The 25102-nt window shown below is 41.8% G+C and overlaps 1 protein-coding gene across 5 annotated transcripts in view; it reads right to left on the reverse strand.

Annotated features, from left to right (window-relative positions):
* Positions 1-25102, reverse strand: part of KCNQ3 (potassium voltage-gated channel subfamily Q member 3) — a 234211-nt gene that overhangs the window by 163305 nt on the left and 45804 nt on the right. Inside the window, exon 2 of one of the 5 annotated variants that reach the window (XM_072925019.1) lies at positions 24832-24938. The exons of 3 other annotated variants lie outside the window; for them this stretch is intronic. Coding sequence is in view for 1 of the 2 variants with exons in the window: in XM_030266712.4 (XP_030122572.4) it covers positions 10738-10760 (23 nt within the window). In the remaining variant the exon portion in view is untranslated. Of the gene's footprint in view, positions 1-10737; positions 12987-24831; positions 24939-25102 lie in introns of those variants that run through there. One more of the 5 variants, XM_030266712.4, reaches the window with a different exon arrangement.

The following is a 25102-nucleotide window of genomic DNA, read 5'->3' on the forward strand; positions in this document are numbered from 1 at the left end:
TTGAGTGCAAAGAGAAAACAACAGTGAGCAGCAGTATAAGAATTTTTGAAAGGGCTGATTTTGGACAAACTAGTGAGATTGTCAGCATCACTGACAGAAACAGAAATTTAAAGGACAAAATACTAAAAGAAGACTGTAGTGGTTAACTGTTCTCAAATTTCCAGTTGAAGGCTCCAAAAGCCAGAAATCCCCAGTCATGTCAGTGCTCTACAGGGAAAAAAAATCTTCTTAAATATTGAAAGATTATATGGAAATAGCAGTAAGGCAATAATTTTTTTATATATTTATAGAGTAAGGAAGAAAATGGGGATGAAATGGTAATTATAACTTACAAAACATTTGACTGATAATAGGGAAATTAAGAGAACAGTTAAATGACCAATACAGATAGAAATAATTGCAGCAATTTTTTTTCAACATAAGCTATTGCTACAGGTACACAGAAAAACTGTTCTTAGGAAAGTAGAAAAAAGTAAAAATTTTCAGAGGATATTTTTGTCTGTATATCAAACTGAGCAGGAATTTTATACTGAGGGTGGAACAGAAAGGTTGCCATCTGTGATGAAAAGGGGATGTGAGGTAGCATTTGCTAAAATTAAACATTTTTTAAAAACAACAGACACATATCTTTTACCAAGAGGCTTTAAGGGATGAGGAACTCCTGGTAAAGTTAATTGCAACAAAACTTGGGGAAAAAAAAATCAAATTTCAAATGACTGCAGAATTATCAACATCATTTGAATACTGAAAAGTATAGAAAGGATGAACTAGAGAATTACAAACTAATCAAGCTAATGCTGATCCTGGGTAAATAATATAAAACTGAATTCTGGACTATATTACCAAAAAATTTGAGGGAAAAATGTAATTAAAACCTCCACCATGATCTCACTTGAAAAGGTTTTTTAAAACCATCCCTTTTATGGATTAAAGAACAACTGACCAATTATTATTGTGTTTATGTTTAAAAACCTGTGAATTAGTACCCTGCAGCATTTTGATATTAAAATCTTTCATTAACATACAGTGGATGGGTCACCATGGGCTTACTGACAGGACTCAGCAGACAAATGTCAATGAGAAATATCTTTTAGAAGGTGTTCCTTGGTTTAGCTCTTTGGTCATTGACAGATTGCTTTACCAGGGAAGCCTGAAGTGATGCACAGGGCAGGAGGTAGAAGCAAGGAGAATAAATCACTACTACAAAATACTTCATCTACCACAGCTAAAAAGTCAATCATTAACCCAAAAAAGGTGATTCAGATGAAAATTTTTCATTAATTTGTTCATGACATGAATTCTAGCTGTGGTAATAAAAAGGGGATGATCAAACAAAAGTGAGTAGAGAGACAAATGTGGGAAAAAATGGGTTCCAAATAGACATGGAGGAAAATTATCCAGGAGAAAAGGTAATGAAATAGAGGTAGATGGTCCAAAGCATTATTCACTCAACATGATTTCTGACTTTTCGGAAGAGATTGGACAAATACCTTTCACAAATGACTGAGATATGTTGCTGTGCTTGGTTTCTATTTTCGCAGTGGACAAGATGACCAGCTAAGATCCCACCCAATCTTATATTTTGAGGTTATACTGAATTTGGTGGTATCTATCTATCTATCTATCTATCAATCTACTCCTGGTGTTCAGAAGAACATGAAAAGAATGGGAGGAGTTCAAGAAAGTGCCTTAAAAATGTAAAATCTCAGAAGTTTCAAAAAGCCTTCCTCACAAAGCCCTGTCTCCTCCCTTAGAAAGAAGAAAAATTGCTCTCCAAGCTAGTTTAATAAAACTGGACTCCAGAGGAGAGAAAAGGTTACTTTTTATATGTTTTTTCCCATCCCTATATCACTACAGTGGCTTTTTAATGTTCCCAAACTCCACATGACATCTAGTGAAGCTCATTAATAACACAGGATAATCATCCACTGGATTCTAATGAAATTTTAGAAGCTATTAAAAGAAATGAAAATATCCTGGATGCCTATTAGTTACTTGGGGTTTTTTCCTCCTCCTTCTCCATCAAATCATTGGCTCCAAACTTAACACAAAGAGGCCAGTCAATCACAACCATTTTTATCTGCTGTCTTTGTCACCATTTATCTGCACAGCTTTAAAAACAAAAGCTATACAAGACAGTGTCAGATGCTTCCCCTTTGTGCACTGCTCCCATCACCTGTCGCACTGCTCATGTTCAGTCTTTGATGGGAAACTTCTGCATTCCTGCAAAATAATTTATGCATTTCCCCACCTCTGCAACTACCTTGTGACAAGAGCCAGAAATCACAGAGTACATTTCTGCAATTAATGCACTTCTCCCATCTGAAAGCAATGCTGTGAAACCAGTGCCCAGCCTTGTCACAGACATCCAGTGACATTGTCTCTACTGACACAGCAGCTCAGCTGCAACCTGCATTGCTCTGACCATGGAGCAAGAGTGAAGTTCAGTCAACCTGAGCCCGTGTCTGCAGTTAATTTAGGAGTTTATGGTAAAGGAAGACTAGAAATGTGACATCTGTGCAAAGATAATCTGTTTGACTGATCCCTTCCTAATGCTGGGGCTTAGCTTCACTGAACAATCCCATGCATTGAATCATTCATATGTGAAGTTAAATCAAAATTACAAAGTTAATTTGTCCCATTAAGGTTATCGTTTATAGGAAATACTAATCTATTATGAAGAATATAGAAAAGTGGAAATCAAGGATAGAACTACCTAAGGAGGAGATGTTAAAAGAAATTGATTAAGCAAAGAGCAAAACGTCACCAGAATTATAGCTGGAGCATCTCCAAACAGTCTGGAGAAATTCATAAGGGAAATTATGGGAATTCATAAGGAGCTCAAATGGAACTGCTAATCAGAGAGGCAAAGTCACTGACACCGCCTCAGGGATCAGGGTTGCAGCCTGCTTTTGTAAAGCATCTGAGCAAGGCTGTGGGCTCTGCTGCTGATGCAGGGGAAGTGTCAGTGAGGCATTGGCCACCAAGGGACTCTCTAGTGCCACTGGCTCTGCTTCCCAGCAGTCAGGGAACAGAGCTAGACAGATCTCAGGAGCTTCCAGCAGCTGAGCTCCAACACATGCCAGAGCCTCCTCCATAATAACACAGATTAGCCTTGACATTTCCAATATTCTAAAATATAAAGTAAGAAAAAAAGAAATATGTATATTTTTAGGCACTTTTCTTGTCTATATTTTTTTCCTGTAATAAATCATAAGGGTACAAAAAGAACCCAAGTTTAAATTTAAATATTTTCTAGAAACCTTTAAGAGAAGTACATCCAGTATCAAGGTCTCTCATGTTTATAAATATTACGAAATACTATAAAATAAGGTAGCAAGAAAAGGTTAAGAAATTCCAAAAAAGGATCCCAAGGTTGCTTTTAGGGTATTTTTCCTCTTAGATACACAAATGTTATCTTTTCTGTAAGCTGTTAAGATAGAAGATGACTATTCCCTTTAATTATGCTGGGAAAGTGAGGAATGGGGGAAGCAGAAGAGCTGTTTGAACTGAAAACCAGCACTGGCAAAAGACAGAAATGAATATACACAGGCTGTGCATAAATATAGATATGGATTTGAAAGGTTTTGAGCCACTAAAATAGCAAAAGCCTTGAACAGGCTTCAAATAGCAGCCGTGGGAGCAAAGCAGCGGGATCCGTGTACCCAGCAGTGATGTGCAGATGTGTCCAGGCTCTCTGAGCACTGCTCACTCTTGGGAACTGCCTGGCTACAGAAACATGGGCCTCAGTTTGGGTTAATTTGCTGAATATTGAAGCCTTTTTGCTTCCTTCTCAGCCTCCTTCGTGGTCCCTGTGGAGCTCCACTCTCAGCTGCTACTGACACCTGAGCTCATCACCAAATGTAGTGCCAGTCCAGTATGCACTGCAGTCCTCTTCTGAGCCCAGTATGGACAGACCCTAATTAGCCTTCACAAAGACTTTATCCACTTAAGGAAAAGACCACATTATGTTCCTGCTTCAGACAGAAGAGAACAGAACTCAATCCCTGCAAAGATTTCCTTCCTGTCCTGGATTCTTCTATAGGCGCTTGCTTCTTTTCAGAGAAACAAATTAAAACCTCCTTCCTCCAAACCCTTCTGTCACCAGCTTGCCAAGGGAGTCTCAGAGCTATAAAGTGTCTCCTGATGTGCAGGCAGGGATGCCTGAGCATATGAGGGAAGGACCAAGTTTACCTCATGGCTGTGCAATGAGCAGCCCACTGCAGTCCCCACCGACCGGGTGCACTTGTAATACCACACGAGTAAATGGGATATTGTCTCACACAATACCTGCTGAACAGACTTGTCACTTTTCCCACTTTACTGTATCAGCTATTTCTTCTTTTGCCCACTTCATCTCACCCACACCATTATATTTTTTTAGACTATGAATCTGTTATGTTTTAAAAAACTGCATTTCTGCTCTTTTGGAAAGATACAATACCAGCCAACTTTCATGGGCAAAACCAGAACTGAGCCCCCAGGAGAAATGAGAAGTTTATGATTTCTATATTATCAAAGTTTTCTTTAAAAAAAAGCAAATCTGAGAGAGCTGGAAGTATTCAGTTCCCAGTATTTTGGAAAGCTTATACATACACTTACATCTCTCTGACTGCCTGGTAACATAAACCTTCCAAAGGCAAAAGGAATAAATAAAGAAGATTAACATATATGTAAAAAGCTGCTATAATTGTCACAAAAGGCCCCTTGTGGTTAAGAGTGCAAGAAACTCTGCAAATATCTTGGGATTGGTACTGAAACTGGAAGCCACCACCACTAAGAGACCTTTTTTAAGAGATAGCCAGGTCACCTGTAATTCAAAATTCAATACACAAATTTATCTAAGTTGTTTTTATAGTGTTTTTGTGTAATGGTGATAAAATAGAGACAATATAGATCTAATGGGTTTTTTGTTGGTTGGTTTGGGTTTTTTCCCTAAGTAGGAGCAAATACAAGAGAAAGATTTCTTTGTAAATGGCTTTGCAATTCTTAACTCCTAAAAAGGTGCTAGCAACAATATCTATGAAAGTCACTTTTGAAGAAGGATCCCTGTGCTTTCTCCAAACACTAAGATACAGGCAATACCAGAAAAAAATATCTTAAAGATTGTGCTTTTCTACTTTAACAAAGGCTGTTTTATAACCTGAAGGAAAATGACTATTTGACTGATTTTTACATAATCTGCTTATTTTCAATACCTACCTTTTCAGCTTCCCTGGCTATAAATAGCCCTTATTCACGTGACGCAGCAAACCCACACATTCCTCACATCTCTACACACTGTAGATACCCCAGGAAGTCTGCAGGAGGGGGCTGTAAATCTTCCCTGAGCTGGCCAAACCTCATGAAGGACACAGACACAAACAAGGAGAGCCCAGAGTGGAACCAGGTGCTCCAAAGGGACGTGACCTCACAAGCACAGGGCTGACTCCACCAGGCCTCCTCTCTGCTGCTTATCACCTGCTGTGAAGAGATGTTTCAAAAAACCATAATTAACATTTAAACGAGCAGTTAAAGTTAAGACCTCCTTAGAAAAGATGCCCAAACCTGTTTTTCATGAAAACATTTTTTATTGCCTTAAAGGTTTTATTAAAATGCCAACAGACCAATTACATTTGATTGTTTCCAGCATCTACCTGCCTTGGTTACCACTCAGCTCACAACAGTGAAAGATGTTTGCTCCATTACAGGCTCTCCTCTCCTTCTCTGGAGCTACACTTTTTATTCACTACTGTTCCCCAGGTAGTCCAGAAAATTTGGAAGATCAATCTCTTTTGCTAACAATACAGTACCTTACAATGAATTTAGGAGCTCATATATCAAAGGATTTGTGCTGCCTAAAACAACAAGGAAAGCTCCCTCCCAAACAAAACCCCTCATGTCCAAAAACTGATTGTATCCAGAAAAAAAATCAATTTATAGAAAATGCTCTGTTTAAAAAAGCACTGACAACTTAAAGGAGAAAATAAAAATTCTGGGTAGAATATTCTTTGCACTGGAGACTAGGATTACTTAAAGTGGAAAGAGGTAGCAAACCCTAAGCACTGCTGTAACCACCCATTCAGCTCTTCCTGCCATGGCAACAATGCCATTAAATTCACTGTCCTGTCACACAGCAGAGGCTCATGAGGAAGCTCTTCCCTGGTCCATTGGGGGCCCAGGGCTGCAGGCACAGAGCCTCAGTGACAAACTCCAAGGATGTGGCACCTCTGAGAGGGACCAGCCCCTGTTCTGGCTCAGCCACCACATCTCCCTGCCCTGCACAGCCAGAGGGGTGCCTGGGAGGTGACTGCAATGCAGGAATAGGAACAGCCACAACTTGGAAACATTTCTCCATTTGAGCTGCGAGGGGCTCAGCCTGTGCCCTGCCAGTGCCTGCTACATGTGCACTGCACACCAAGAGATAAATTTGATAGTTACTGTCCTTTGAAAGATATCAACATTGTACTATAATCCTGGGAAATCCTACCAACAGCATGTTTGGAGCAATGGAAGATAATGTCTGCTTTAATTACATTGTCTAAAAACACCAATATGGAGAAAAAAACAGACATTTTCTTGTTTATAATACATGTATTATCTGGCCACATTGTTCAACATCAACAGAGTCACTTGTGAAATCACTGGTGACATTTAAAATGGTTACACTTCCAAGTTAAAGTCATATGCAGACACTGAGCAGCTTCTGGTTCCTCTACAGTTCTCCAACTCAGAATTGTAGCATAAAAGCTGTCTGTACCTTGGAAATCTTTTGGGGTTTTTTGAAGGAAGCTGTTTGGGTTTTTAATAGCTGACTACTATGAGAAATGACGGAAATCCGAAAGACATTTTGTCCATCTCATTTTTAATGTTTTCCAATTGCTGTCTCCAGAATAAGCTCATTCCTCCACAACCAGCAATTTTCTAGCCAGAGATTTAAATAAATCAGTGAGCAGTGATGTGCCATAGCAGCATTACTAAAATTAGTTGCACACATATAACTCTGATTTCCCACCTCTGCTCTTCCCTGGAGTAGTGAGGCTGCAGAGCCAAAGGACACAAAACTGAATTATAAAGATAGGCATAATGTCTTAGGGCTTTGCCAGAAACTTATTTTTGGCATTTATGTACTACAGGCCTCTCTTCAGCCAGTTTATCTTTTAGTTCACTTCATCTTCACCAGAATATTCAGCCAAGTTCCAGCTCAGTTTATGCCACACTGAAGTCACACTGTTTCTCTGAGAGCCTCCAGCACACTATTCAGAGCTGCTCACTTATTTTTCTTTCCCGTTGTCAGGGATAACCTCCAATGTATTTACCGATGAGAAAAGGATCCTTCTGGAAAACCCTTCTGCAGCTGAATTGAGAGAGCTAATGGGGCTCCTAGGTTTTCTCCTCAGACACCACAAACACCTTCCAGCAGACAGTGCCCATTTGTTTTCTATTGAGGGAAGCCCTTTGGACCCTCAGCTTTCATCCAGGATCTATCTCCTGGTATTTCCAGCTAAGGCTGAGGAGCTGATGTGGAGCAAAGGAGCCCCACTAGGAGCACCCACAATGTTTTTTAAATCACAGCACATTGTCCTTAGGAAAGCTTTGCCACTGAGGGCTGGGCTTCAGCCCTGGTGCCAGAGCACATCCCAAGCACTGCAAGACCACCTTGACAGAGGAACTCAGCCCTGAGTCATCCAGAAGTACATTCCTGCTGTGCTTTCCCTTGCCTCCTGCTGGCAATAGCAGCTCCTCACAGATCTGTGGCAGCCCTTATTGATCGTGTGTCAGATCTTTATTGCACTCACCCCAAACCTATTAGTTGCTCTGGCAAAAACTGGAAGAGGCAAAGATGCATGAAGCTGCCTTGCTGACTTTTCTAATAGCTTTTCTTCAAATAAGCTGTTCCTGTAGTACATACAACATTATTAACAGTTTATACTGAGGGCAAACTAGTGTGAGTATTGCTAATGCTTCTTGTTTCATCCCTCTTCTTCTGGATCCATCTGTAAATACCCCTATTATACCAAAATTGTAAGGTCTTTAAGCCAAGACCAGTTTTTTATCTGCATTTTCTGTGCAATCACAGACAATAACTAGGTTCTTGCTGCTGCCACACAAATATTTTAAGTCCTACTTCCCATGAACAGGCAATCTATTTTCCTTGCTTGTTCCATCTTCCCTAATAACAGAAAAAAATAGCAAAGTTCAGCCATTGACCCTCCAAGCTGCAGTTACCAGTGTCATCTCACTGTAACAAGTTTTGAGCATTGAATGACAAAACCTCATTTCCCTTTCCAGCCCTTCCAGCCCTTCTCCCCTCACAGTCACTTTGCTCCCCAGTTAAACCAGTCACTGTGCAGCAAAACCCACTTGTTGAGCCAATGCAGACTGGGAGAGCTGGATGGGCCAGAGGCATCCAGCACTTGTGCCAATTCTGCCTCCATTCCCTGCTTGCAGCAGCACCACATGCAAGATCCAGAGGCAGGAAAACAAGCTTTGCTTTCCAGAGGTGCCAGAAACAAAGCCAACCTCAGCCTGTGTGCATAAACCATCAATAAAAACAAAATGCATGAGCACTTGCCAGCTGAAGGATCACAACCCACCTCAAGGTTTGTGCATCAGATTTAGCCCATATATCTCCAAAATGCAGCAGCAACAGCCACAAAAGGCTATAGCTCAACAGCTCAGGGCAGCCAAGAAAAGGAAGAAAACCTCAGCGTTATATGATTCTCTGTTTTTGATTGCCTCCCTAAGTCCTCTGTATTTCCATCAGAGATGGGTCACTGCAGGAAGGGCAGAGATGAGGCAGACCACAGGTGGGAACAGAAGATGCACATAAGCTGCATTTTTACACCCTCCAGTCTCCCGGTGTCAATAGGCCAAGGAAAATGAGATGGAACCACAGATTTCAGGTTAAGTGAAGCAAATAAATCTACCTAATCTACCAGGAGCTTGCATATGAATCTGAGTTAGCTGTGGTTGAAAAACATGGTTTGAGAATAAAATGGATGGGACCTCCAGAAACACAAACCCAACCACACCAGCAAAGAGGAGTATTAGTCAAAAATATCCCACCCCATCACAAGCTGGGTATGAGCAGCTAGCTGCATTTGAGTGCAGCTGCTAGACTGACATGTGTGACACACCAGCCATAGAACAATACATGTTCTTGAATTAATGTAATCAAATTTTTACTCCTGTATCTTCAGCACTATGAGCCAAACAGTCCCCAGCTCCCAAAGTCAGTAGCTCCATCCATGGTGAGCTGAATTGATAAAAAATAAGCTGAATTAGCTCTCAAACATGACAGCCTTTAGTTGGTTTGTGTTCTCCCCCTGTGAGTGAAAATAGCAGGATTAACAACAGTTTGTGTGTCCACAACTTGCACTGTCACTGAGCCCCACCTCAGGAACAGTGACTCCCTCTCAGGAGCAGTGACAAAGCAGAGACGCCTTAAGAAAGTCATTTAATCTGTGAAGACACTGACAGTGAGGATGCAGATGTGTGTTGAACATCATTTAAAGGCCAGTTAGAGGGGACAGCCTCTCAAGTGATCCCTGACCTTTGACTCCCAATGTCTTCCCAAAACAATCATGAAGGGCTTAATCCTCAGTTATCAAAGAGCATTTATTAATATTGAACCACTGTGACACCACTCTCTTTTCCTCCAGAGACACCATCTTCTCCTACTCAGTGGCCCACTTTTTTCACACTGTCCTTTTCCCTCTCTGTCCCTTGAGCAAGGAAGGAGCAGTCTGTGGGAACCAGAAAATCCAGCATTATGCTCCTTCCAGTTTTCCCTTGCAGGACATCTGTCTCTGTGCCATACATGCAAAACACTAATAATAATACTGAAGCACTGAGACTACTAATTATTACAGTAAGCACAACTGCTTTCATGTTAAATTATACTTGACCCAACTGGTAATCACAGTCATTTTCTGTGTCTTCTTATGTGTTGTATTGTACTAAAATGTACAAATTTGTCCCCAGCTTGGGAAAAGTATCCTCTTTGCTCTGTCTGGGCAGTGCAGAGCCCAAGGGATGGCTGGGCAGGTGAACAGCATCACTCTGAGGAGGGCAGGTGTGTCCACACTTCATCAGGAGAAGGCTGGAGACTTTATGGAAGCACTGTGGTGGGACCTAGAAGTACTGGAAGAAGTCTGGGATACTCTGGGAGTACAAAGATGCACAGCCCAAAGGGCTTTCATCTCTGCTTGTCCCTGAAGGTGCTTCTATAACACACATAAATAATTTCTGAGTTAGTAAAAAAAGCACTTGCTACATCCAAACAGGACTAGGGTCTGCAGTGACTGTGTGGTACTACACTATTTCAAACACACATTCACAGTATGTCAGACATAACCTTTGCCATCACATTCACCTCCTATTCATTTGGACTTATCACGACTGCACACTCCTAATAATGTCCTTATTGTCACTAAAAATTATTTCGGAGCTTAAAAAGGGTGCCATGATATGAAGATTAATCTCAGACTAAAACCCTAATTTTATGGTAGATTTGCTGAGTCACAGAGAGACCAGTGACTTTCCTCTGCCTCATCTTAAAATAAAAAAAAAATTTTAAAATTAAAAATAAAAAAAATAAAAAACCAAACTGACAAAGAACAACCAATCTGCAGGGAACATCATGCAAATTATACAAAAGCAATAACAGAGAATTACAAAAGATCTTGCACCTTGATACCATGTTGCAGGGTAGGGCATTTTATGAAATACAGAAGTAAAGAAACTGAAACTTACTGAAGAGAAGTGTTGTAGGCCATGAGAACAGAGAACAGCTGAAATTATCACCTCATTATGTGCTTCTCCCAGTCCTGTGAAATCTCAAGTTTGAGAATGAAATTTAGTTTTGAGAATGAAATAGTGGAGCCACCATCCTGAAAATGTTCAAAAATACATCGCTGCAGCACCTCATGCCATGGTTTAGTGGGCATGGTGGTATTCAGTCAATTAATGATGACCTTGAAGGTCTTTTCCAACCTCAGTGACTGATTCTAAGCTATTCCTCTTTTATCTTACATTTAACATGCCTAGAAGATGCAGCTTCTTGGGTGTCTCTATTCTTCACACATTCTTCAGGCTTGGAGCTGACCTATGAGCATGCAGGGGAGAGAGGGAGGTTCACTGTTCCAGGACAGCCCAAATTGCCACAAAGCACACTATCCTAGGATTTCAGCTCTGAGGGCTCAGCTCTGCACTGGAATAACAAACTAAGCTTCCATCTCCTACTCTTTGGGTGTCAGGATAGAACTCACAGCTCTGTGCTGCCAAGAGCAGATGACAATTCTATCATCAAAGCAGTTCTATCCATGCCATGTGCAAAGACAGTGGATCCACCTCAGAAATCCCAGCCCCCTGGCTCTCTGCAGAGCAGGAGTAGTGCAAGCAACAAGCAGCTGCTTTCCTGCACTACCTGGGCAAGACTCCTCACTGCTGAGCAGCTCTTGGGCTTGTTCTCAGCACATCCAGAGCACACAGAGGCTCCCTGCCAACCAACAGCAACATCAGGTTTCACAATGCAGACACTTTGCCATTAGACAAAAATAGGGAACTTGCCTGAAACAGCTCCCAAAGCACCAGGTGGGCAATGAAGTCATTTTCTCTATAGAAGCAGCACCTTCATTAAGTACTTCTAACGTGTTGATCTACATGAGTAGACTTATTTCCCCTTCTCCTTCTCTTTTACATGTCACAATGAGGTTATTCCTCTTTCCTCTAATTTTTGCAAGTTGGTTTCCAACATCTCCCTTACCTCCTTCTACAGCTCAGCTGCTGTTTTGTCACCATCACTGGAACTGCTTTCAAAGCTGCTGGCTTCTTCCCTGAGCTATTGCTGTCTTCTGTCTTACCTCACTCTGAAAAACATGGGCTTTATTGCTTATTTTTTTCCTCTGCCTTTTTGGTTTTTTTTAACCAAGTGGGCTGAAAATCATTATTTTTTTCCCTCTGGACAAGCAGACATCAGACAGATCCATCTGTTCTCCTTACAGGATCAGTGGCAAAGAGACTGAACGGATACCTAAAACTTACATCCCACTCTTCAAGAGACCTGACAGCTGAAGAAATCACCATATTGCAATTGCTTTTTAAAATAACTGAAGAGATACAGCTAGGTGTTTGTTTTCTGAATACAATAACTTTGACATAGAACCCTTTGCAATAAGAAAAAAAAAAAATAAAACCAAAACACCACATTCTGGCAATCATTATTTGGCCATCAATGTAGGAACTACATTTACCAGAAAGCTCAGCAACAGTTACTGAGCCCAGTCCTGCAAACCTGTTAAATGAGATTTACCATCTGAATGTACATGGAACCAGGGGGACATCAGCAGAGGTCACCATAAGGTGAGCCTAAAGGGCATCACAAAAAGATTTAGGTACAAGACTGAATCAGAATTCAGCACTGCAGAAAGTTGGTGATCTTGGTTCTTTCATTTGCATGCTTTGAGAAGGGTGTTTCAGACTTTAGACTGCATGGGGTTTTAGCATTTGGCAAAGTCATCTCAAGGCCAAAAAGTTTGGCTTGTTTTATCCTCGTGTCCAGAGTACTTCACAAATTATTATCCCCACAAGGCCTTCAACAACATGATTAGGATGAGATTCACCTCAGTGTTTGTAATGTAGATTTCTACATCTAAGCCATGTGTTGAGGCTCCTCTTACAGTCAAGGGACACCTATTTATTTGGCACAGTCTCTGGTAATCGGGGTGTGGTAAATCACTGTCTCATTTACTTCAGGATGAGCTCAAGACCAGCAATGCTCCTGTGGCCATGGTTTACACCAGCATCTGAGGAGATTGAAATGACACATTTAGACATTTACAGGGAAGACATCTACATTTCATCTTAAGCATCCCAGCACAATTACTGTAACTGCTACTACTTCTGTTATGTTACATTATGTTGTTAACAATACAATGTTGTTAAGATACAAGTAAATGTCCTTTTCCTGAGTTAATTCATTGCTCATTTGCTTCTCTGTTGCTAAATTTAAAAAAAAAAAAAAAAAAAACCCACAAAAAACAAAACCAAAAAAAAAAAGCCCAAGAAAACAACAATCCCCAAATCCAACATTTTCCTTGCTATATCTTGCAGTTCTGCTTAATCACCAGCCAAGAATATACAAAACCATTGATTTAGCCCATATTTTGCAGCTAAGATATAGTCTACAGCTGTCTTCTAGAAAATTCTTCAAGTTAGGTTTAAAAATTACAAGTGGAAAATTGATAATTTCTTGTGCTAATTCTTTCAGCTGATATCTGATCTGCTATTAGACCTTATGTATAGACTGAATTTATCTTGCATCACCTTCCAATCGTGCTATATCATCATTTATGCAATTAAAAAGCCCTCTAGTAAAACAGAATCTCCATCTCCTTAGCCTGGGACAAACACTGATGGAAATCTCAGATTAATGCTAATAAATACATTATCTACTTCAAGTTGCTGGGAAATTCACTCATGGTGGAGTAAGTGAAAACAAGCACTGCCAATGAAGACAGATTTCCATCTGCTCAAAATCTCTTTTCTTCACTCATCCTAATGATGTTTTCTTTAGAGTTACTGTTTCCAGAAAACTATAAGGTATTATTCCATAACAGCAGATTTTCCCTATGGTGTCCAAAAAAACATTGCTTTGGAGGTGATTATGTCCTTCTTTGGTCTCTGGGAGCAATGTTCTTTCTCATCCCATTTGCTGGGGAATGTGGTGACTCAGGCACTCACAGCCCTGGCTATGGGCTCAATTGCTACAGAAAGTTGTTGTCCATTTATTGGCACACCAAAAGCTCCTGTCTTTAATTTCTTGGCTATCAACACCAGCAGCAAATGGAGCTGCAAACTAGAACATGGTATTATCATCTTGACTCTGGGAGCAACAGCTGCAACTGTGATTCCAGCTGTGCATGAAGTAACATGTAGGTCATGGATGATGCTGAGCTCCTGAACCACTTCCTCCTACCACTGAGACAGGGACAGACATTAGTTCCATTTGTATCCTTTCTGGGAAGATAAATGGGTGTCCACCTCCACTTCTTATTCCCTCTTTCTTGAGAGAACAGCTGAGTCACCACAAGGAAACTGTTACCTCCACAGGTCATCAATAAATCACTCTTTCCCAACACCATCACCACTCCTGGGCAAAGAGCGATCAGGAACTGACTCACAGGTGTGTGGGCCTGAGTCTCAACAGCCCCACAAGCTTCTCCTGCAAGGATTTGTTTGTGTAGGGACTCAAAAAGCCTTGCCCTAAGTCACAGGTAGCCTGCTGGAAGGACCTTACCCCTGGATGCCATACTCCCGTCATAAGGAGATTCAGAGATAATTCTTGCACATAAACTACCTTGCTCCATATGGATGAAGAAATTCTTGACGAGTCCTGACTCTGGGGGAATAGAGGCACAGTTTTAATCCTGACATAGGTGAGCTCAATGTCAAAATTCAAAAAGTTAAAAAAAGAGGGGTAGAAAAGATCAAAAAAGTAAATGCAGCTATGTATGAGTTAAGAGACAACTTGACATGTCAGCTCCATCAACCTGCTGTCAGCACTTAGGCCAAAGGGATTTTAAGTCAAACTGAACTCTGCTATCCCAGTCACTTAATGTAGGAAAGGCAGAGCTGGAGGATCCGGTGATTGGTGCTGTTCTTCAGTAGTGAGGTGATAAATTCCACCAAGGAAAAGAAGGAAGATGGGATTGAGTGAGGGACAGGGAGAAAGAGATGAGACAGCGAGAAAGAGTTGTAGAGTTGAGACTGAATGATTCTTCTGGATGATGAAAAAAATGGTGGAAATGGCAAATTACAACCTCTGTTAAAGGGAAAAAAAAGTCATTGGGAAAGACTTCCTATCTTCAATGAACTCTACTGATCAATGAAAACTAAACATAGCATTTCCCAGAGTCAGTACTCCAAAAGACAGACAACACTGGTTTGGGTTAGCCCAGAGACACACGACTTCCTTTGTAACTAAATATGAACACTAATTGCCCTGCAGTGGGCTGACCTGGCCAGCATCTCTGTCTAGATGTTACACCTCACTTCTGTCTGAGCACACTGAGGAGTAAATGGAGTGGGGAGGGAGAAAACTCTCAGAAAACTCTGGGCCCAGAAGTCTGCACGTTATGTGAAATACATTAAACAACATATTCTGCAAAGAGCAACAAAATTTATTTTTCCCCAGAATATAATGGAGTTCAAACCTTGGAGATGCACAAAACTCAACTGGATACAGCCCCAAGCAATCTTATTTGAGTTTGAAGTTAACCTTGCTCTGTGAACTGGACTGTAGACCTCTAAAACATTCCATTTTAAAAGGCTTTATGATTGCAGTTGTCAACACCCCCCTACAGTCCCAATATCACACATGACCTACACCAAGAAATGTAAAGAAAGACAGCCCTTCGCTTGCACAACTTCCCCAGCTTATCTGCACTGGATTTGTCACCCAATTAACTGGATTTATGAGGGAGGAAAAAATTCTCTCTCATCTTTGAGGAGCAAGGAGGGAAGGAAAGCCTCCATGTTTGAATAAACCAGCTCTCAACATGAAGGAAACAAGCTGTGACCACCACAGAGTGAACACTGGCAGCTCTGGGATAGGTTGGTGCTCACTTGGTATTCTGCCAGGGGATCATCTCTCCTATTTACCTCACTCCTCAAGCTGTCTTACACTACTGGGAGGACAAGTGTGTTGTGTGCAAGACCTTGATCCTGGCCTCTGGTGCTAGCAGAATATCCATAAAGATAAAAAGATTTGGTATTGGGTCCAGAACAAGCTTGTGGTGCAGCAGCCAAATCCAATTGTTCCTCTGACTGTAATAGATTTACTCTACATTTGCACTGACATGACTAAAAGCAGTTGCTGGCTCAGTATTTCTGCAAAAACAAGCAAAACACAAACTAGCAGCTGTTAAAGGAATACATCACCACCCAAATACACTTCTTTATGTCAGGGCATTTGCATGCATTCAGATTTCATACAGTTTTTCAATGATTTTCAACATTAGGTGCAATTATGCTGGTGTCCTGCTTCAGCTGGTATATGAAAGTGAGCATGCCCTTGAAAATACTGAGTGGTGCTTACATATCTGCAAAATCTCCAATTTTATACAGAACAGTGTAGCACTTAAAAAACTGTCTGGGCCCATGAATGATCCTCATGATCACCCTCATTCACATCAGGTCATTTGATCTGACCTTGTAAAAAGACAATGTTCAAGCCACCCTCAAAATGTCTTCTGATCCCCAAAACAACCCTAGAAAACAGCAATGCCTGTTCATTGATTTTGGGAGGTAATTTTGAGTGATGTAGTCAAGAGGACCAATGCAAATGGACAAAAATTCAGGAATAGGAAGGATGAGGACTGATGCTGGCAAACTGCCAGCACAGAAGCTTCTGTGCCCAGGTAAACACAAGAGACAAAGGGAAAAAACAGTCAATCACAACCTTGGATTTGAAGCCCACTACAACAGGTAGATATGTCTGGGTTTGAATGTGATCTCAAGATCAACTGCAATTACCATCAGAAATCAAAAGCAAATTTATGTCAGAGCTCAGAGAGATAAAGCCCAAGGCAAAATAGAAAACAAAAGGAAGGTGGAAAGTTAAATTCAAAAATCCCAACTAGAGAAAGACCTTAAAACTACTGAAATGTTATTTTCTTTGGCAGAATGTCAAGGATGAATGTAGGCTTGTCATAGGATAGGACAGCAACATACATAAAGCTCTTGAGGAAAGAGAATTATAAGTGAGCCTAATCCTAATAGAAGTCTATGTAATAATAAGAATAATATTCCTCTTGTCTTTAGAGGTACAACTCATTTGTCCAAACACGTCTTTTACTGCAGACATTTACCAAAGATCAACTCCTGCTAGACAACGGAGAGTTGCTCAGTGGAGCTGAAGCTGTGATTTATCTCCATGTAAAGCAGACTTCCACATCTGGCTGGATGAATTCCACCCTAAATTCTATTGATTGTATTGACTAAATCTCCACTGACTATAAAGAGAAGCTAAATACCTACTGCACACAGAGAACCCTACATGAACATATTTACATTTAGCTGTCCTAATGTGGCTTTGATCCTTGCCCTTCAGGTCAGGCAGAAAGTTTCACACGCCTCAGGTGTTTTCACTGCAAATACCTAAATTTAAATTAGATCCATGAGGTCTCCTTTGTAGTCAGGGAAGAGTTTAAGGCGCTGCAAGATGTGATTAATCTCACCCATTTTAAAATTGTCTTTAGAATGAGATTAATTGCACTCCAGAAATTTCCATTTCCTGTTTTTTTTTCCAGCAGCAATAAAAGAATTCCAGACAGCTACCTCAGATAATGTGCTAGAGGGATGGATCCCACTGTGGAAAGACTGACACTCAAGCCCTGAGGAAGAGCAAGGAAATGCAGCTTGTGGAAGTAATTTAACACTGAAGAGAGAAGAGTATTTGACACTGTACTATGTGATAGCACCATATTCTGAGAGCAGGAACTGTCATGAGCCAGCCTCTGCCAGATCCCATCTCTGCACCCAGGACCTGACAAGCTAATGGAGCAACATCTACAATAATGAGTGAAACACTATCAGGAGAAATAGCAAAATATCGGCATCCACACAACTAGGAATATCTTCACATTTTACACAAGAAGTTTGTTAATGAATGATCAGTGGGCTCTTCCTCCTGGATTTCTATCACAAAAATATATTTTTTTGTTAATATGCCAAGATGTGGGGGTGAAGTGTTGAAACCTCCATGGGAGTTTGATCAGCACAAGCAGTGTTGAAACAGAAAAGGCAAAAGCCGTGGCAAAGTCCCATTAACAGGAAGGGGAAAAGATGTAGAATGCAAAATATGGTATTGAACACACACCTAGGGTGAAACCTGTATTATTTCAGCGGGGTAGGATTTCTTGGGCCTTTGTCTAAATGAAAGGTCTTATCACAGGGGTAATGGTTTGAAACTAAGAGCATCAACTTAGACTAAATGTAAGGAAGAATTTTTTTACAATGAAGATGATAAAACACTGGCACAGGTTGCCCAGAGAGGTGATGGATGCCCCATCCCCAGAAACATTCAAGGCCAGGTTGGATGGGGCTTTGAGCAACCTGCTGAAACTGAAGGCGTACCTGCCCACAGCAGTGGGGTTGAACTAGACCTTTAAAGATCTCCTCCAACTTAAATTATTTTAAGATTCTATCCCAAAAAGTGGCTTTTTGCATGGACCCAGGAGGATAACTGAAAAGCAGTAAGATCTCACATATAAGAATTACACCTGTTCTAGCCCAAAGATGCTCATCCCAGCTCTCTGTTCCCGAGGCCAGCTGGCATGAGTGGTGTCCCCACCACTGACCTCACCTGCCTCCAGGGCAGGGAGCCCCACCCAGACTCCTGCCGGGGTGGTGCCAGGTCTGTGGCAGCACCTGAGCTGTGCCCAGTCACCTCAGAACAGAACCACCACCCAGCAGTGTCCTGCTGCCAGTCAGAGCCTGTCACTGCTTGGGAACACGCCTGGCACAGCTCTGACATGAGCCAAGACAAGGCTGATGACTGCTCTGGGCATGGGCAAAGCTGCTGGCACAGCTGCAGAGCAAGGCTGGTCCTGGGCTGCATCTGGTGCCAGGGCACAGAAGGTGTCTGAGGTGTGATCAGGGAGCCTCAGCTGTGTGCATCCAAATCCTCCCAGCACATCTCACAGGAGCAACAGTGTTAGCAAAGGTAGAAGAGCAAATTCCAGTTTGTGTAATTACCTTCCTAAACTAATTCCCCTGCAATTTCAATCAGCTGCTCTTGACATCCCCTCCTCAGGGTGTAATCCCTCCTCATAAACGCTCTGAGCCTGCATGGGGAGGCATGAGCAGAGCGAAGATAAGCAGAGCTGACTCTGCACTGCTGAGAACTGGTGGGCAGCCCCCCACCAGGAGCTTTGGGGATTTCAGTATCAGTCCCTCAACAGCTGCACTTGCTTCTCTTCCACCCCCACTGAAAGCAAAAGATTTTACACTCTGAATTTGCAGTCAGTGGGAAATGTCCTGTAAAAAGTATTCTGGTTTAAGATTAACATCTCTGCCATTGACCTCAAGTTAGGTATAGTCCAACTCTAATGGCTCCTATAAAACATAGAAGAGCTAAGACCTGGATGGTTTGGGATATTTAAGCTTTCAGCATTGCTTTATCTCTAGTCCAGTGGTGGATGGTGCCAGGAACAATTAATTATTTTGTTGTTTGAGATACACACTATGTCAAAGCATGAAAAATAGGAGATGGAGAGATAACAATTAAAAGCACATCACAGAACTAAACAGATAAAAATAGCCTGAAACTCAGGTTTGAACAAAAAGAAATGAGGAAATATTTGCAGTTTTGACACAGGTGTAATATCTCATAAAATCTTTGGTTTAGTATTAATTCAGATGGCTGGGAGAAACTATGTGACATTAAAAACTGCATCAAGAGCTATAAATAAAACCCTAAAAAATTACATTGTATTAACCAGGAAGCAGGGAAGTTTTTATTTAATGAAATGCTGAATGGTGTTTGTGAGTTCTGGCCTTACTAACTGTTTCCTTAATGATCTGGAAAAAAGAACTAAACTGAATATTAGCAAAACTGCAAGGTACTAATCTAGCAGGTGATCAAAACACTAGTGAGGACAGAATAAATTAAATATAAAGCACTTGAGATTAAAAAAAAAAAACACCACTGGAGAGTCAATATGGCAATCACAAACTAACACGGGTTGCCAAAGGAGTGCAAAGCACACTCAGGCCGCTCTCAGCCACAGCTCTGAAAACACAGAGACAAGTGAGATCCAAGTAGCCATGAAATGAAATAAAGTGTGGAAAGTCAAAGGAAGTAAAAGACAACAGCAGCCCAGAGAGGATGAAGATTCCTCCTCAGTCACTGCCATACAATGGATCTCTGCAGTTCCACCACCATGTGCCAGCAACTGAGAAAAATTAAAGCAGGAAAAACTTGGCAAAAATAATCAGGAGATAGAGGGGGGTCAGAGCAAAAGCCATCTCAAGAGACACTAGATGTGTCTCATCTCAGGGTCTCGGCATCTCTCCAACTGAGATTTAGCAGAGAGATTGGTGTAATCTTGGTGTAATATTTAGAGATATTACACCTTCACTTCTGCATGGTTTGCACCACTAAGGAGGACAAGGTGGTGTCCTGGTGACTACAACCAGAGGTGGTTATTAAGCTGTGGGAAGGCTGAAGATGGCTGATGGATCCTGTGAAGAACTTGACCTTAGGAGGATCCCACCAGGCCTGAGTGGAACAATGAGCTGGTTGTACAGAGGAAGATGATGGTACCTCATGCTGCTTTCCACCAAATCCCAGTCACACTTCTGCTTTGGATTACCTCAGTGCCACCTTGGATAGGTTCCTCCTGACTTCAGTGGGACCTTTCATTTGCTCCAAGTTAAACACACATTTATTCAATTTGCTCACTTAAGACTGGGAAAGGCAATTTACAGATTTCCAGACTGGAAGTTCTCCAAAAGTGCCTTTTTCCAAGTAGGTTACCAAAACCTAAATATCTCAGGGCATGTCCCTCTCCACAGAAAATGCTAAGTTTCCCAGCTACCATCCAAAGACAGAAGACAGCATACGCTTAACAGCTCTTGTGGAGCTTATTCCCTGCAAAGCTATTAATATTTAAGTTATCCCATTTAATACAGTATCTGCCAGAAGCAATAGCAGATGCATGGATCCATCCTTTCTGTAAAGTTTCATGCACAAGAGAGTATGGCATTCTTAAATATAAAAAATGAATATAATGTTATTAAACACAAGAATAAACATTATATTTATTTATATCATGCAAGGCTGATCGTGGTAGTACCCAGCCACCTGGCTGTGTCTAAAGTCAGCAGTTGTTTAAGTTTGTAAACAACATATAAATTATCTTAATGCTCACTTGATCAATTTTGATCAGGAAGTTTCTTCCAGCTATTAAATCACATTCCTCAAGTTCAGACCTTGTCCTTGAACATGCATGCCATTGTCTGACCTTCCACATGCATCTCAATGCCACAAAGGACTTTTTGACAGTCAAGGGATACAGAATTATGTTCTACATACATGCACAGGTTTGCATGTTGGGTGAGCTATAAATAAAAATTATTCAATCAAGTGATATTTGAACATGAGTGCTGTCAAAAAAAAAAAGAAATGTGCTGGTTGAGTGAATTCTGGGGTGACCTTTGGGAGAAGTAGGAATGGCTGGGGCAATTTCATGTTCGCCTGCACACAAAAACACACAGTGATATATGACTGGCATTATATGTATGTATTATTTTTTTTAATCCAGCTGTTAAGACACATAGTCTTTAGTTACCATTTATTTCCATTAAATTTGTTTTGAGTGCTCCTACATTTTACAGCAAAATGAGCAAAACAGGCGTAGAGAGCCTCTCTGTGCTCATTTTTGTACCCTTTCCCAAATCTCTCTTTCCAATTACAACAAGAAGTAAAGCTCAGGTGTCCTCTGCACCCAGCAGCAGTCCCAGCAGTGCACAGACCCTGCTGTGCCCCACCATGATCCATTGTTTGCAATAATGAACAAACAGAGGCATGTGAAGAGGCTGGGATGGCTTTTATGAAGAGTGATACCTCTGACCAGAGTCCAGGCTGAAGATACTGAGATAAATCCAGTCCTGGGCTTTCCCACTGACAGCGTCTCCAGAGGTGCTGGAGTGGCACAGAGATGCTGCTGCTCCTCACACCAAGTGTCCCAAAAGAGAAGAAAAACATTTGCTGGCTGCTGCAGAGGCTTTGCTATATCATTGCTTGATTAACTGATTCAATTTGGGACTGTTCAGTTTTATAGACCTAACACCAGGGACTATGAGGGGCTATTCCTGTTTGAGGAGCTATTCCTCAGCTGGGCTGGCAGCATTGAAAGACCAAGTGCTGAGTGTTTGCTGGCACTGGCAGTGTTGTTTTCCCCCAAAATGCAGGGCACCATGGATTCCTCTGCCCATCCACACAAGGCTGGTCTGAGCTGGGGAGTGAACCTGCAGCAGGGTGCTCAGGGACCTGCAGGGGGACACTGAGGCACACCCTGTGCACCCTGCAGCTCCCACGAGCCATGGCAGCACAGAAACTTGGCAAGTGGCAGCACAGCCATGGCAATATTGAATACAGGGCAAACCAATCCAGCTTGGGGGTACCCACTGTGGAGTGGGTCTTGCTCTGAGCACAAAGATTTGAGGCTGAAGGCGAACATTTATTCCCACCAAAGGGCCTGTTCCATAATTTCAAAAGAAGTTTGGATGCTTAAACAAGCACTGGGCACCTGTGAGCTGCTGAAGGGACTCCAGAGCTGCAGCTGGGGATCACCAGCCACTCATTACCCAAGCAAGTGGCTTCCCCAGGCTGTGCTACCCCTTGTCATTCCCCCCAGCAAATCCCAGCTTTCCTCTGTCGTGCCAGCTGATGCCAGCAGCTGAGCTACAGTCACATCCCCCCAACCACACACAATGCCAGGGCGACCCCGCAAGCCTCAGTGGAGCTGCAAGAGCAGAGGTGTGTGGTTAGGTCTCCAATGACTAAAACTTCATTAGTTTTTACAAAGCATACTGCAGAATATTTATCCATGCATTATGATGAATTAGCATAAATAATTAAAGCAGAGCTCATATTGGCACACACATAAGCAAAGGGCACTCGCTAATGGACCAGGCTGGCTCTGCTGCTCTAGGGACTCACTTAGATACAAGTCCATGCCAAAAAAGCCAAGAAAGGATTCACAGTTATCCCTCTTTTTACCCCAAACCTGCTCCCATCTCCCTCCAGATGGCTCACAGAGTCTGGAAGGTGAGCACATCTTATGGAGCATCTCCTGAAGGGTGAAGAGGAAAATAATAGAAAGCCTCCAGACCTTCAACCTGTTCCCCAAATCCCATGACACTCTTTCCTGCAAACAACCCACCTACAACCAGTCATGCAAGAGGTGCTTGCTGGTGCTTCCCAGAAACGCTGATTTGATGGATCGCGTGACTCTGCCTCCTCTTTTTATTCAGGTATGAAGCAGTACTGAAAGAAGATTGCATGGCAAACAGAGAAGGGTTCTCTAATGTTCCCCATGGCTTCCCCCTGACATCAGCAGGTACATCGCAGTGATCTACACCAGCAGAGTGCAGGTGATATTGCACACTTCCCCAAAAAGAAATATGTCATCCCAAACCTTTACCTAGTCTTTTTTTCCATTAAAGTAAAGGCTGTAGTTGTCTCAGAAGATGATATGAAAATGAGAATATCTCCTAGTTACCTATCCTTCATCCTCTCTTTAAGTCAGGTTAAAAATTTTCCACAAATTGCAATTCCAAACAATCTGTATAATATTACCTTTCTGTACTCTGTTATTTACCCACCAAATATTATGTGCTTATGACTAAAAACAGCACTGGAAAAATAAAAATCTTACTTGTTTCAATTTTTTATTCTACTCATTAATGCTTCTGTGCATAAATAAAGCATTTGGATGGTTTGTGGAGGCGGACAGGTCTTGAGTCGGTCTCCCTGGCCACAGCACACATCCCACGAGGCACAGCTTCAGGAGTTTCCTACAATATATTGCACTGCCTAACAGAAAGGGAAATACAGAACATCCTGGGAAAATCAGCTGTACCTACAGTGACATGAGCTCAGAAAAGAACAGGGATAGGCTGTAGCCTGACCTGCAACCCCCAAGAGACATTTACAAATGAAATATCTCAAAAATATCTCAAAATCTGAGGTTATTTTATTTTATACTGAAAATGTTCAGCTAGAGTTTAGCTTTACAGACATGAAATTTTTCATGGGGAAAAATATTTTTTTCTTACCAAGTAGGACCACTAAGACATTGCCATATTGCCAAGAACACCATGAACCCTGGTGACCCAGCAAAAGGGAACATCATGAGTGACAGCTAAATCTTTTGTCTAGTAGAGCTACTAGAGAACAAATGTTTTCAGATGGTGAAGGAAAGAGAGCTGGCTTTTTTATGGACCAAATCCCAAAGGACAGGCTTAGGTAAATTCACTTGTGTAGAAGAAAGAATCACAAGGAAAGTATCTCACAACACTTTCTCTTAATTACTGCCAGTGAAAGCTGAATGCTAAAATTTCCATCAGGAATTACTCCCTTTCTCAACTGCACCTCTGTCTCTAGGGCTTGGCAGGGCCCGATCCCATCTATGAGCTCTCCTTGAATTACTTCCTTTGACTGAATCATTTCAGAACACCCAATGCCAGCTAAAGCCAGCCTTTATGAGAGGCAGAGCTGGGGCCTCATTTATGTGCACATTGCAGCAATGAGAGCCACACAGGATCCTGAGCCCCCTGCAGCCACTTGTGCATCTCTGTATGATTTAACGAGATCCCATTTGTACCACTCTTTCAAAAGTTGTGGCATCCAAAGCTTTCACACAGACCTTGTCAAAGCCCCGTCCTGCCCTCACACACCACCCTCAGCATGTATTGAAAAGTTGCAACCCTCTTGCATCAGCAGCTACCTGCCTCCCAAACCATGGGATATACACAATACTGGAGTGCTTTGCATCATCTCTTTGTCAAACACCTCTGAATGCCTGGATCTGCAAGGAATTCATCACATCCAGCCATCCTGAAATCCCTTTCAGCCCTCAGCTGTTTATTCTCTAGTTATTTGTATTTGACAGCAACAATCTTACTGGTTAATTTTGGGTGCATGGCACTTACTGCAAGGACACTCAGAAGATGAGACAAATTGTGATATGCCGTTAAGATAACATAAATGGGACTTTCCTTAAAAATTAAAACAGGATCAAATTTGCAGATTTTATGGGAAGACTGGCAACCTCTCACCTTCCCAAGGAAAAGTGTAAACTGTTCTAGTGTGAAAAGAAGCGCTGGGAGACTGCTGGGATGGAACTACACCGTGTCACGGCAGCACCTCCAAATGAGAGAGACTCCTTTAAAGAAGGAAAAAAGGTTAAAAGACAATTCATTTGAAGGCAAGAATAAAGACTTTGGGTATCCACTTAGATGCCTCTTCCCCACAGCTCCTGCTCTCAAGCAGATCTTCCTTCTCCAGCAGCAGGAACAAGCTCTGAAACCTGTCAGCCAGATCTCAGCA

The sequence above is a fragment of the Taeniopygia guttata genome, chromosome 2 (assembly GCF_048771995.1).
Source record: "Taeniopygia guttata chromosome 2, bTaeGut7.mat, whole genome shotgun sequence".
Classification (NCBI taxonomy): Eukaryota; Metazoa; Chordata; class Aves; order Passeriformes; family Estrildidae; genus Taeniopygia; species Taeniopygia guttata.